Consider the following 14926-nt stretch of genomic DNA (forward strand, 5'->3'; position numbering starts at 1 on the left):
TTTGAACCCAATTTGCAACCCCAGGTAGAGTCGTGGACTTTGAACGTGGTAAACCATCATATTACAAAATTAATACATTTCTTTTACATTGTTATTTAAATTTCCATAAAAGTTAACTTTATTAAATATGTTTCCATTTAAGTTGGATTTAAGTTCTGTTAATTTTCAAAAAATATCTCCAAATCTAGCCTTTTTTTCCAATTCTTTGCCGGTCTAGTCTAGTAGCTATTACTATTTCTTTCATCCATTAGCATCTAACCATCGTCTTGGTTGTGTAGTAAAATAAATAAAAATTTTATAATGTTATGAAAATTTTCAAACGTCCAATGACAGTAATTTAGCATCATAACTAAACAATTTCTAAAGACTGCTGTCTTGTTGCGATTGTTTTTTCTATAATTATTATTGCCCCTAAGTTTTACTTCCACCATACTTATTTCAGCTGAAAGATTCTCTTATTTTTCCTTTAAATACCCTAGTTTGACTGCCACTTTCTTCAGATATATTATAGCTTAAACATGTGTTACAGACAATATTCTGGCCTGCCCTTTTTAATGCCACTATCTACCTCAGTTTTGCTGTGTGAAATATTCTGCCCTAAGAACACATAGTATTTATATAAATTTAATTAAAATACTTACTTGTACGTAGTTGGTACTTTTTCTAATATAAATGAGTATATTGTGCTGTCCCATATTGTTGTAATTTTTAATATGCAAATAAAAATATTGATTTAAAATATTTTATTCATTATTCAAAGCTATATTGTATTGCAGTTAGGTATAGGCAAAATATATATAAAAATAAATAGAATTGTTATACCTCCCTCTGAAGCCCCAGAGTGATTAAAAATAAAAGGAAGCCTAAAACAAAACAAACCTCAAACAAATTACTTATATTTTTACTTACAATTACAAACCTTTTCTTCTAAATCCACAACCATAGTAAAGTAATTGCTAATTACACTTTAAAAATATAGAACAAATTGCAATACAATAAATAACGCCAGGTTTTCAGAGGGAGGTATTATCCACTCTATGTATTACTTCCTCAAATTTTTTTTAAGTATACTTTGCCTAATCTAATAGGTCATAAGTCATAATAACACATTTTTTTAGGAATTTGTTTCACGCCACATTTACTTCTTTCTTTATTTATACTTTTTCTTCATTATAGATGTGAACATCGTGACCGTAATTTAGGTAAATATTTCAGGTACTTGCCATTAATTTCTGAGACCAGTGTATCGTTTTGGTGAGTGAGGTCACCTGTATGGGTGGCACTTCACAAGGCTATTTGTGTTCGCTATTGGGTATTTGTTGTAATTGAAAAAATATTTGACGTACAGACAAACATGTAGACACTGACGAATATGACCGTCTATACATAGAGCCAAGTAAGGAGTTAAAATAATAAACAGGACCATACAGTGGTCGGTTTACTTGCGTATTTGCCTGTTTGACACCTTTGATGTGGTCGAAAAACCGACCATCACACGGTAACCCGTGATTGGCGTTTGCTATATTTATCGAATAGACAAACAAGGTTATTTTGTAAATATGATCATATTTTTTTAAAATGATGTTACGTTCTTGATACCCGTAGAAGGAGTGGGCTTGGTGATCAGTAACACAGACCCCCAACCTAGTACAGACTCTCACTCTCACGAAGGAACTTGTTATTATATATGAAATATAACTACAGGACCGTTCTGAGAGAAATAAAGCATTTAGTATTTGTACACATGATATCAACACATCGCACCCCTCATGGAATAATGGCAGAAGTAGAGTTACGTCAAACATGTTTATTGCTCCATTAGATACAGAAAAATATAACCCACATGCACTCCAATTCTTGTAACTCTATCTACAATATTAGTCGATCAGAGTTAACAAGAATTGGAGAGCATGTTGTTATATTTTTCTGTACCAAATGGAGCAATTAATGTTTTTGACGTAACTCCACGCCATTATTATAGCGCTTATGCCATTTTCCATGAGGGGTGCGACATGGTGATTGTTTGCCATATACAATATCAAATACGCAAATACAAATAGTCACGTGAAATGCCACCATTACACACTACGTTAGAACGCAAAAAGCTTTCCAATCTCTTCACTTTCACCACAGCTTTGGTTGTTTCATAATTTAATTTAAATTTTTTGTACAGGGCATCATTGGTGTCACGTTCTTCGAAGAAAACGCGTCTTGGATATGGTGGCTTGGATCCATCCTCGTAATGTTTGGACTGACTCTAGTCGCGAGTCCTAGACCAAAACGTAAAGAAAAACGTACTTGAATAACACTGAATTGAGTATATTTTACATTAATGATTATTAACTGTGATCATACATTATAAAGTTAACTTTGCCAACTGTATGAATATTTCTAGGTATTTAAGAGTGTAGCTATACTTTGAGTACATGCTGTAAGTACGTCATAAATTTATTATAATATAATTAAATAAAAATAATAAATTTATCACATTATATGTAGGAAATGAAACTATTTTTCCGGATTTAAATCGCCGTCTGTTGACCGATGTTGACATCGGTTTGTTTGAAAAACAAATATACGCGATTTAAATCCGGAAATATAGTTTCATTTCCTATGTGTAACAATCGCGAAAACCTAAGAACTAGATACATTATATGTAATTTTGATCTCATGTTAAAAGTAAGTAGAATGTTAAGTAAATCACACCCTAGGTGTAATACGGCCACATTTGCAAAATGACAACTTCTCAAGAGATAGGTTTAAACATTCTACGAACGAAATTAGGCAATAACTTTTTTATGCTTAAATAACAGTTATAAAATTTCACATATCGATATCTTACTTTCTAAAACACGTATAAAGAGTGATTATTCAGGAGATGGCAAAACTTTCCATTTATTTTAAATATTAATAATATTTTTTTATTATCAAGGGTGTTAATTTGGATGCATTACTTTAAGAATAGGTAAAAGCCAGTGTGTGAATATGAAGGAAATGTGATTTGAAATCGGCCTGTAAAAGAAGGATAGCGAAAGCTGCCCCAATAACGACGAAGAGCGTTTCATGGACTTTGCTAGTATAATTTTGCGTTTTAGTTTATGCCTAGTTATCAATATATTTTTGTATATTTTTAGAAGTCGGGAATAAAAAAATTGTAGAACATCGTATTTTAGAATTTATTTTAGAATAGATGCAAGAACACAACGCAATACGGGAATGGGAAAAAATAGTGGTCACGTTCAAAATATGTAGCGGACTGTATCAATGGATTAAAGGTTGAGTGCTAACAATGAGTGAGCAAGGTCGAGAAAATGTACTTAAAGTTTATTAATAATTTACTAGAAAACACGTTGTCGCTATCAAAGCAAAACAGCAAACACTAGCTAAAGTCAAGAAAAAGGCGCCAAAAACAAACACATTTAAATTTAGAATTTGAATATAAAACTAAGCTTAAAAAAGACTATATTATAAAATATGTACAAATAGGTTTGTAGCGATTCGTTACATCGTCCGGGCGGAGAAAAAGATGGGACCACCTATAGGTTTATTGGATTGGATCCTCGGATGCTACGGAGTCTAGGCATCCTAATTAATTTCCTTAAGCGACGACGCAGCGTGCCGCAACGAGTCGCCACGTCTGCGACCCTGACCTCACCGTCTCTACCAGGGTAGACTTGGAGTACTTTACCTTTGGGCCATATACCTCTAGGTAACGTGTCATCAGCGATGTACTCATCTTGGTAATCCAAGTACGTCTTTTTATTTGGTCGGGTATTATTTAGTCATCGAGTATATAACCAGAAATAGAGACGAAATGTCATTTAATTTGTTTGAAAACTATTCTTCCCACTCGTTACGGTCACAACTGCGCTCCGATTGGCCAGCCCGAGTTCGAAACAAAACGACCAGTTTAACTTGAGCTTTGCTATAATGGACACAAAATTACATATTTAATAGGTATTTAATTACCGATGAAATGTGATTCAGTTTATTTTGTAATTAGATGTTTTGCTGTGTTTCGCACACCACCGAATGGAACAGCCCCCCATTGTTAGAGATATTATCTTTATTACAATATACAGAATATTTTTAACCGACTTCAAAAAAAGGAGGAGGTTCTCAATTCGTCTGTATGTTTTTTTTTTGTATGTATGTTACGCGATAACTCCGCCATTTGTGAATCGATGTCAATGATTATTTTTTTGTTGGAAAGAGGGTACCTCAGAAGTGGTCCCACTTAAATTTTGAAGGAAATATTCCACCTCTAAGAGTGGTAAACTAGGGGATGAAAGACTTTTGAGGTCGGTTTTCAACCGGAGGTTAGGTTATTGGAATATACGGAGACATATCTACACACAGGTCAGTTGATGGCGCGGTACTATTTAAGTTCTAATTTGTGATTTCAGCGCAAACGAGAGTTGATATTTACAAGTGATATGAGGCCCATTTGCGTGATGAGTTGCCAGGGATGGATGGCCCTTATTTCGTCTCTATTACTGGTTATATACTCGATGTACTTACTTAGTATTTGACAGTAATTGTTTCGGACCCAGAGTCGGGAGTTGGCACTAGGTACTTGTCTTATTATGTTAAGAACATAGTTTGTTATGTACTTAAAGTACTTTTCTCTAATATGTTTAAAAGCTAGAGGCAACAAATAGTTACTAACAAGGTTATTTATTATACCGACCTTGTTTGCCCAGCGGTATTCGCTAGATGATGAGATCTCGGGTTCGATTCCCGATAGGATTAATTTGCGGAATTAACTTTTCTAAATTGGTTTTGGTCTGGGCATGTTTTATTTTCTATTCCGGGCAGTGCACCGAAGTGAATTTCATTATAATAATAATAACGCACCAACCAATAGCTCCGCACTAGGGACACCCTTTATCGCGGGTGCCATGGACACACACATAGACAGACAGCCAAACTTACGAGAGAAATAAATGTAGGTTATACAAAGATTTCTCCCCGCGAGAATCGAACCCGGGACTTTGCGTGGAAGTCCATTCGGCCACGGAGACAAAAACAAGGCAATGACTACAACTGCCTCTGGCCGAACTGTTACCATGGTGGTTTACGACGCAATGGTCCAAAGTTAAGTGGTTGTAATTTGTGGTTGTCTTTGTGTCTGTCCATATCTATGGTCTATCCATAGCACCCACGATACAAGGTTTCCGTAGTTGGAGGCTATGAGTGTATGCGCGTTGTAAAACAAAAAAAAGAATTCCTTAATTTGGGACCAGGTAAACGTCTGGCATACGGGCATCTGATATTATTATTTGAAGAAACCATGAAAGTTATACATTAAAATAAATAAATCTGTTGGTGTTCCAAATGCATAAATGAATGAAATAAAAAGGTATGTTGCCCAGGTAAGGACATGGATATCTGTAGTCTACCTACTCCACTGTGGGATACGCAGCTCTGAGCATAAATTGGTGTGTTGTAGGTGTAATAATGCGTGTAAAAGTAAAAAATGTATACACAAAATAAACCGATTTTTCATCAAAACTTGTCTTTATTATATTTTTTAAGCCCTTCTAAAATGTACTCATATTAGTTTACTAGCAGCTGGATACAGAAAGTCAAGAACCAGATAGTACTCCTGAGCATTAATACCTCACGCCAGTTGGGTCACGTGCTTTGACTCAATAGATGCCGGCTGCTTCAATCCATAATTATGGGAAAGGTTAAAGGCAAGAGACACTGGAAGACGTAAAAAGTCATAGTTACGCAACATAGGGGAGTGGACGCCCAACCTCCAGTAGTGGAGATTTTAGGAAGAAGAAGGTAATGAGCAGCGGCACAAGCACGTCAAACTTACTTTTAAGCAGGTGTCCAAAATGACCTATGAACCCTATGAATAAAACATTTGAATTAATAAAAACACTTTAGTATTGATGATAGTCCGTAGATGAATGTAGTCATCACACCTTTTTTTCTATATCTATGCATCACACTTATTGACACGGAATTGCATGAAGCCGACCAGAAAAAGCTTTAAGTCCATGTAATAAAAGCGACAAACCTTTGCACTTATAATATGTGAGAGCGAAAAACTATTGTACTTATTTATTATATGTTCTTATTTTTCATAGCATTACTGCAACCTTAACTAGAAACCGTATCAACAAATTTCCATACCGCATCACCTTCACCTCCAAGGGGCTCGTGTCGGATTGGAATGTTCATAGTGAACCTGCGCATCTCTGTTTTAGCAAGAAATCAATTTAAATACCAATTACAGTGCTTGTAACAAAATCCTGCTCATTCGTGTAATGCTTAAATCATCAATCAATCATTTAAATAAATGATTATAATAACTATTAATACAAAGCTCGGTTACAATGAAAAATTTCTTCGATCTGACAAAACTCAAAACTGTGTCTGTATGCCAATCTTGGGCAACCGCTCTACGAACTAAGTGCTTTTCGCGTGGACACAGTCCAAGCGGAAGTAATACGCGCAACAACTTTTTCGCTCTCATTGCAGGAACACAGCCTTTTGTGGTAGGCTCAAGCCCATTTCGTGTAGATAAATATGGTGAATCCTTAAATCAATGTGGGCCTAGAAGCCTTTTTAAACAAAGATTAATAAATGAAATTGTAACAAAAACGGTGCAGGATCATCAGCGCCAGCGTTTATTCGAGCAGAGTCACACCCTATCAACAGTTTATGCAATAACGGAATATTACGATGGCGCCAACTGAATTTGTACATTTTCCCCTCCAACAATCAATTGGGTATTACAATTCTAAATTTTAGTACAGAGACGAGAAACTACGTATTGGAAATCTATTTGGAATTAATAATAAATCGAACACAGCATAAAACTATCATCAAGATATCAATCAGTTCTAAACAAGAACATAAATTTTAGGAGGAAGTATTAATTTGGTACTTGAAACTACGTGGCGTTGTATAATTATTTTAAATGAATAATTTCTAATTCTAGGATCGTGAGAAATTACATAATTATTTATCTATAATTTTATTTACCATGATTTCATAATTGTAATTGTAACTATGAATGAATCAATTATGATTATGAACGATGACTTCATGTATGAGTGTCGGCGGCGCTACCCACTGGTAGCGCCACCGCGATAGCGAATCCACTGATAGCGAAGCTAACACAATGTTACATTTGATACTTTTCGTTTAGAAAGTACATACAATAGGTATGTAATCCGTAATAGAGTCATACATAACTTTTGCTGTTACTTGTAGGTACGTGATCGGGGAACAGATTAATACTCGTAAAGACGCTGGATATTTATAATTTTTACTTTAATTGAGACCGATGACGACGGCTTGAATCCCCGAGGCCGACATGTACCTACATGTGTACCAATCACTGTAATTTCTCAGCTACGTACATTTGTGAATATTATATAGCAATACCTCTCGATAACGGTGGAAGAAAACAGCATGGAAAAGTGCACGCCGAAGATGGCACACAATCCTTCAAAAACAAAAACGCAGGGCTAGCGTGGGAAAGTATATCCTCTCCATAGTAGACCCCTGCCCAGCAGTGGGACGTATGATGGATTGATCATGAATCGAAGTCGCGCTTCCGTTCCTGATTATGTGCCGTTCTAATCATACAATTCCCCTACAAATAGGTACTTCTATCCTTGATACGTCCGATAAACATATATTATTCTTTTTTTAGGTAAGAAATCTATATCTAATGGCTACCTTTAATGATGCTCTTCAGTGGTCCCAATTGCTTACCCTTGAAAGGGTTGTAACCCTAACTAGCCGTGAACAGGTTCACGGCAATGAAACGGGAAACTTCCGGTCCACAAAATTTATTATAAATAAGTAGAGTTTAAAGAAAGGGCTGTAAGAATAAAAAGGTAAATGTAAAAAAACAGGTACAACAGTATAAAACACTCCCTACACTTTATTATTAAGGCACTTACCCCTAAATGGGCCGAGTAACTGAATTACAGATATAGGTACATGAAGGCTGTAGACTTATAAATTATTACACATGATTTAGCTTATTAAATGATTATAAACGTAGTAAAGAACCAGAATTAGCGGTTATTCGCGATGGAATTTGAAATAGCTCCGACTGTTGTGGCGGTCGAGCTGGGAGTGACTGTGGTACGAAAACAAAATGAGAAAGTGAAGGAAGATGAAGAAGAAGAAGGAACATTTAAAATTTAAATACAAAAAAATTATAGGATACAAGCGGAGAGAGGCGATACAAAGAGGTGAGATGACGGTGTAAGGAGGTCACACCGTCACACCCTTGTCCATTGACAGTCACATATTTTTTTTAGTGGCATATGATGTCGTGCTGGCTAAGCCCGTAAATAGCTTTCGGAATCGACTATGCTGCAATGTTGGGTAGGGTCGTGTTTCTGGATAGAGTGAGGACAGTGTTTTCTTGGTAGGGTTATTATAATTTCATTATTATCATTATTATTAGTATTTTCATCAATAATTTTATCTTCAATTGATTTTTTTTGCGATTTATGTGTGTAGTAGTAGAGCACGTAGCACGTAGAGCTGCCATGGCCGGGTCGGTCTGAAATCAATCAAGGTTGACATCATTGCAAACTGATTTCAACATTTTCCTGAACTCATGTCCGTCACACACATCCATTATCCTTTCTATTTTAATTTAATAATTTTTATTGAGATTTTATTTATATTACTGTTAATTATTATGTATAGTTCTAATCATACAATTCCCTTACAAATAGGTACTTCTATCCTTGATGAATCCGATAAACAAATATTACTTTTTTAGGTAAGAAAAATTATTATTTTATTATTTCTGTAAATTGTATAAAAAATATGCCTTTCTCAATTCAGTAAGTTTTTTTTGTTATGTGTGCGAAAATAAATGGTTTAAACGTATTTAAAACCCGTGCTAATAAAATCAAGGCAGCACGGGTGTCGTTATTCGAAATTTATTATTGCATAGTTGGTAGTAAAGTAATAAAACGTGACTAGTAGTTATGCGGAGTTTGGTGATTTTGTCACATAAACAGCGTTGCATGTCGACTAATAAATAGATCTTTTGTTAGAAAATCGGCGCAAATCATGGAATTTTGTAATAAGTACCTGATTTTGAATACCTGAGACATTGGAATACTTGAGACGCAATTTTAGATTTATAGTCTGCTTCGTTGGCTACACTCGCTTTGTGAGAGGCGATCGGTAGAACCGAAACTTTTGCTCCCGTGTCTTTTTGTGTTCGTCTGTATACATAGACGAAATGTTTATTATACTTCATTAAACGGAGTGCTGCCACGTGGAAAGAACAAATCGCTTCTAAAACTTGCAAAAATATTATTTTTGTTTCTCATAGATCGAACACATACAAAAAATCCTTCGATCCGACAGGTGTCCAATTTGCGATCACGGGATTACGTCTCCATTGCTTTACCAACTAAGCTACATACAGGTCGGGTTACCAAGTCGACGGATTTCGTCTATGTATTTGTTATAGATTTTTGCATTAAGAGGGCGCAGAGAAAAAATTCCTAATCTTCGATTTGATTTTATAGGGGTATATCCACTTTAAAGTTAAAAATAAAATATTGTATGAGTAATCTTATATTAATCTCTAATTTTCACATTTTTTCGATTTATCCTCGAAATGCCAGATTTGGTACTTTTAATGCGCAAAATTCAACATCTCCTGTCGCATGTCACGCGAACTTCAGGCATATATATATTTGTTTTACAAATTTGGGCGTAGCCAACGTCAAAACTTTTTTAGCATGAGAGCTCTTAAGTTTTCGGCTTTAAACCATTGACTTACAATTATATGGACGTCGGGTCCGCGCTAAAAAGTGTCCGCACTTGTAAGGCGCTAAAATCGTATACAGAGCGCGACACTCCGCTTTAGTCTTCATTTGTTCTACTGACAGCGCGATACTGCGATGACATTACAATTTAAATTTCGAATAGGTTGACTTGGGACACTTTTTTCGTGGTTTTCGTATTAGACCCGTCGTCCATTTATTTGTAAGTCAATGCTTTAAACACTTTTTTTCATTTCGTAGTGTTCTGGCTGAATTTTCTATGGTAGTACCATGCTCGATAGGGAAACTTCGATAGAGAGCTAAACCTTTTGCATATTGTGTACGGGGATATTCAGACGGTAAACTTTGAGGTTCACTGGAAGGTCAGTATCAGGGCGCGCGCTCACATGGGCGTAGTAAACGAAACGTCAGGAACGTCTCTAGTACTAAATCAACGAAACGAGAAGAATAGTATTTCTATTTGAGAAATCTCTGAAGGAATGGAAGAGATATATAATATAACTCAAGCCTACAAATGGTGAAAGCAAGCCTACAAAATGGAAAAAATCCAACAAATGAAAACTCCGATGTGAAAAAATTTTATATGTGAAAACTATATTTATATATATAAAATGTATATATTATTTATGTGTAACTGTACTGAGATTATTGTGATAGATAGTTTCGGATAATATTACCTTACAATGTGCGATTGCCAGTCAACAGACGTATCGTATTGTAATTGAATACATTAACTATCCTAGCGGAACCTATACATTTCAATTCGATTTAACTAGCCCAAATAGTCAATCCCCAAATAGTTTAATAATTTTAATCTTTTAGCCAACGTTATTAAAGCGCACGGCAATAAAAGGTCACTTTCTTTCAACAGAGCTCGCGATAAGGCTGTAGTGCCCGCTGGGGTGTCCTTACGAATCCCTTTGAATCGCGCTTATCCAACTACTTTCTAGTGATGTATCACCTACTTCAGAAACATCGATAAACGGCGACATAACACGTGTGTTGTCTTGAAATTTCTGGGAAAGATACTATTTTATTTATTTATTTAGGATAGATAGCCAATACAACACATATATTATGCAGAGCTTAGCTAATAAGGTTTGATCAAAATATAAAAACATTATATTATGAACGACGACAGAACGCTACTTGTAATACTAATGAGACGTCGTGCTAGTTGTTACTTAGTTAAGTTTTAATTAAATTGATTGTTATTGATTTATATATCATCCACTATTATAAATATTTAGATGCGGGAACTGTAATATTTATTGCTATAATTGAAATAAAAAATCGTAAGTAGGATCTACACAGGCAAAGTGGTGATTCTCATATTGTGTGAGGCGTGATTCTCATATGACCGCTCGTGTTGCAAACATTTTATGTAGTAGAAATCGTAAGGTTTGGGTGTTGTGGGCTAGAAAAGAAACAAATGTTGCTGGAAGTACGCGAGAATTTACCGGCGTTAAATTTTGTTTGAAGACGTCATTAATATCGTGTACTCTCTAATATAACGGCACTGGCGTTTGTCAGTGTCACAAATCAATTTATTTGCATCTAAGTCTTTGTGTCAGTGTTACATATTTAAAATTATCTCGTTGGAGTGATTTATATGAAATAACATTAAAATCTTCATTGCTTTTGCAACATACATCAACGTTGCATACAGCAACGTTTTTAATGATAAGATGAATAATACATATCAATGCGGTTATTGCAAAAAGTCAATGTCACTTTATCGATATTCAAACCGTGTCGTATCGAGCAGTGGGCATCACTACAGTGTTTTATAGACGCAGTGACGTCGCGTCGTCGCCAGTGGCGCGCCGCGGCTTGAGGATGCCGCACGACTTCTCCTCATTCGTATTCACAACATACAACCGCACGAAACCACTCGCAAAAAACGATCGATAACATAAAACTACTCAGATAATCAAACCTTTCTGAGCACACCGCGTAAAAATACCAACCACGTGCTTGTAACATAGATATCGAATATTTTTATGTAACCGATTTCATATTGATGGAATCGCGTGGTTCTACCGCACACCGGCGTCAACAATGTAGCCATAGTGACGCGACCCTGTTGACAGTTTGACAGTTTTACAATGCCTTTTATTTTAATAAACAAGTTTATTAAACGTTGAGTGTTGTCTTGTTGTAATGTTATTTGTGACGACAATAATTTTGGTGGGTAATTAATAATTTGATAAACGCAAAGATGGGGAATGGTATGAACAAGGTAAGTTTTATTAACTTTAAACTTACAATATAATGACATACTGCAGAATTTTGGGATTGGTCTGTAGCGACGGCGAAATGTTTTAGTTACGTAACCACAGAGGTTTGTAGCCGTATCACGCCGTAGCGTCCGTTCGTAGCTGCGTTCCTCAGCAGTGCAGTCATGGAATTTTTGTCATTCCGTTTATTTTAGGAAAGGGGTTATCTTTATTTGACAGACTTTTATGACGTTCAACCTTATTGTGTACATTTCTTCTAAGATTTCAGCAAATTCTTGAAAAAAAAGTTACCTATATGAACACTTAAGTCAACATTCCTCCGAGTTCTGTAATTAGTTTCTGAATTCTTATTACTTATGGATATAATATTGAAGGCGTATTTGCAAAAGTTGCTGCTTTTGATATGCAGAATAAGTCCCTTTTTGGCGCCAATTTCTTAAAACACCCTGACTGATCATACTTACGTATTAAAATAACAAATAAAGTACTGTGATATTATAAATTTGTATCTCCAATATTTAGCTTACACTAGGTTAGACAAGACTAAATTAGGAATATACTAAACATCTTAAAGGTTTAATCGAGTACACATGTGCACTGTTCGTTTAGGCGGATTTCAGTAGTAAGGCACGGTATTATATGGTATTAACATTTGTATTTATTTATTGTATGTATCGAAATATTATCTCAATAACTAAATATAGCTCTATAACAAGTTTGACAATTGAATAATAAAAATAATTTAATTTTACAATAAAAAAATATTGTTTTATAATTTACTTCAAATGAATTTTGTCTTAAACTCTTAACTCGGAAAGATTATTTTCCCTTATTATTTATAAAGGATAAAGTATCTTGCGTATAATGCGAGAACCATTTTCTCATTAAAATGCGCGTTGAGTTATTTACGCTCGCGAGCGTAAATTCATCACATTTATCAAGTAGAGTCGAAATAAATGGTCCTAAAAAGGGCCTTACTTAGCCCTTGTGCAGCCTTATAAAGAAAAAGAAGAATTATTTTGTTAAATAATTTATTACATCGACTGATATAAATCTACAAAACTAGAGCAAGCAAAAATGTTTTATACCACCAGGCAAAGTTATAAAACAAAATTGTGACGTAGTAAATACAATTATACCTGCTTTATCTAACCTTTATTTGGGCAAGCGATATCTAGGTAGATCTATCGAAAGCAATTTGTTGCGTAGATATTGGTTAGAAAATTGGTGTACCTAGTGGACAATAGAGAATGCACACTTATAATGATCATAGTTTTATTTTTTTATTTCCATTTTTTGCACAATACAATAAATATGAAATGGCGGACTTAGGCATTCTGCCTCCGTGCCAAATTGCCACTGTGGCCGAACGGTTACCATGCCGAACTGCCACGCAGAGGTCCCAGGTTCGATTCCCGGGCCGAGAGAAATATATGTATGGTCGACATTTATTTCTCTCGTGAGTTTGGGTATAATTTGTGGTTGTTTAGGTGTGTGTCCATGGCACCCGCGACATAGGGTTTCCCTAGTGCGGGTCTATTTTGAGTGTGTGCGATACGAAAAAAATCTCTATAAGAAAATTAGCCAAAAAACCAGTACTGTGAGAAGGAATAGAAAGTTTAGGGCTACGGGAAGAGCGAAGGTCGCATCCTGGACGAGCGGTTTGAAATTGAAATGTACAATAAGTTAATCAGATGCAGTCGGGTCGAATAAAATGAAGAAAATGGTCAAAATTCTAACGAGATGAAAAGCAAAGATGCGGCCGTACTTTCGCAGATCAAAGATGAAACTAATGCAGGTTTTTTATGATACCAAGTACCGGGACGAAAAGGCAGGCGTGTTGCTCACCGCCAGACAAATTACTACACACCTACTTAAATTGAAAATGAACGTTTGTATGTTTGTCCCGTATGCGTTCCATTATTGTAATCCAATTGCGATAGACCTTTCGTGTGTTGTGCGGGTGTGGGCGTGCAAAACAATTAAAAACATTTTAACGTATCAGGTGGGCCAGTTGTTTTAAAAAAAGTGTCTTTTTATAAAATGTATGTGCGTAATATGATCTCCATTTCTTCTGATGGAAAGTGACGATGAGGACGACTGTGGACCATGCATACCTAAATAATGGTTATTCACTTTCGCCTTGAAAAGGCCCAAGTTATAGCGTACAAGGAATAAGCCTGCAGGCAGGGAATTCCACTCCATTGCGTTTGCAGTTTAAATGTAGAAATATAACGCTTCGTGCGAATCCTTCGAATATCCACCACATAGGGGTGGAACCCAAGCCTACGTTCAGCCCCCCCGGTGATGGAAAGAAGAAGGCGGAATTAAATCGTGCAATTCCATCGCACACTCCACATGATATATCTTGTAGAATACCGATAAACGGGCAGCTTTACGGCGGCGTTGAACGCTCTGCAGCTTCGCCACTAAATCCATAAAGGCGATTCTTTTGCAGATGCACTTCTCCACTATGTGGCTTTCATTTGTTTCAAACTTTCAACAAATCTGTCTACAACCGAAAGGGCTGTTCAAGTGCAGATGTATTTCTCCACTACGTCACTTTTTTATTTTAAAAATATCTGACCACAACCGAAAAAGCGGTTTATTGCTGATGCTATTCTCCACTAGGTGGCTTTCATTTGTTTTAACAAATCTGTCTACAATCAAAAAGGCGATTCTTTTGCAGATGAACTTCTCCACTATGTGGCTGTCATTTGTTTCAACAAAGTTGTTTACAACCGAAAAGGCGAGTAAAAGACAACTTGTTTTTTTCTTTGTGGCATTCCATCGCATATATGTACAGGTAGTATTAAATAAAAATATAGTTGAGTACTTTATTCTCCTAACCGAAATCAATGTGTACATAGGGAACCCTTGAATCCTTTCTTT

At 35.7% G+C, this 14926-nt stretch overlaps 1 protein-coding gene across 2 annotated transcripts in view; it reads left to right on the plus strand.

Annotated features, from left to right (window-relative positions):
• The first annotated feature begins 11622 nt into the window (after positions 1 to 11622).
• Positions 11623 to 14926, plus strand: part of LOC113227947 (dual specificity protein phosphatase 22-A-like) — a 64261-nt gene continuing 60957 nt past the window's right edge. For both annotated transcript variants that reach the window (XM_026461059.1, XM_026461060.1), the window contains exon 1: positions 11623 to 12036. In XM_026461059.1, coding sequence (XP_026316844.1) covers positions 12016 to 12036 — 21 coding nt within the window. In that variant the 5' untranslated portion in view covers positions 11623 to 12015. The remainder of the gene's footprint in view (positions 12037 to 14926) is intronic.

Source organism: Hyposmocoma kahamanoa, unplaced genomic scaffold, assembly GCF_003589595.1.
Source record: "Hyposmocoma kahamanoa isolate Upper Pololo Valley unplaced genomic scaffold, ASM358959v1 220, whole genome shotgun sequence".
Lineage (NCBI taxonomy): Eukaryota > Metazoa > Arthropoda > Insecta > Lepidoptera > Cosmopterigidae > Hyposmocoma > Hyposmocoma kahamanoa.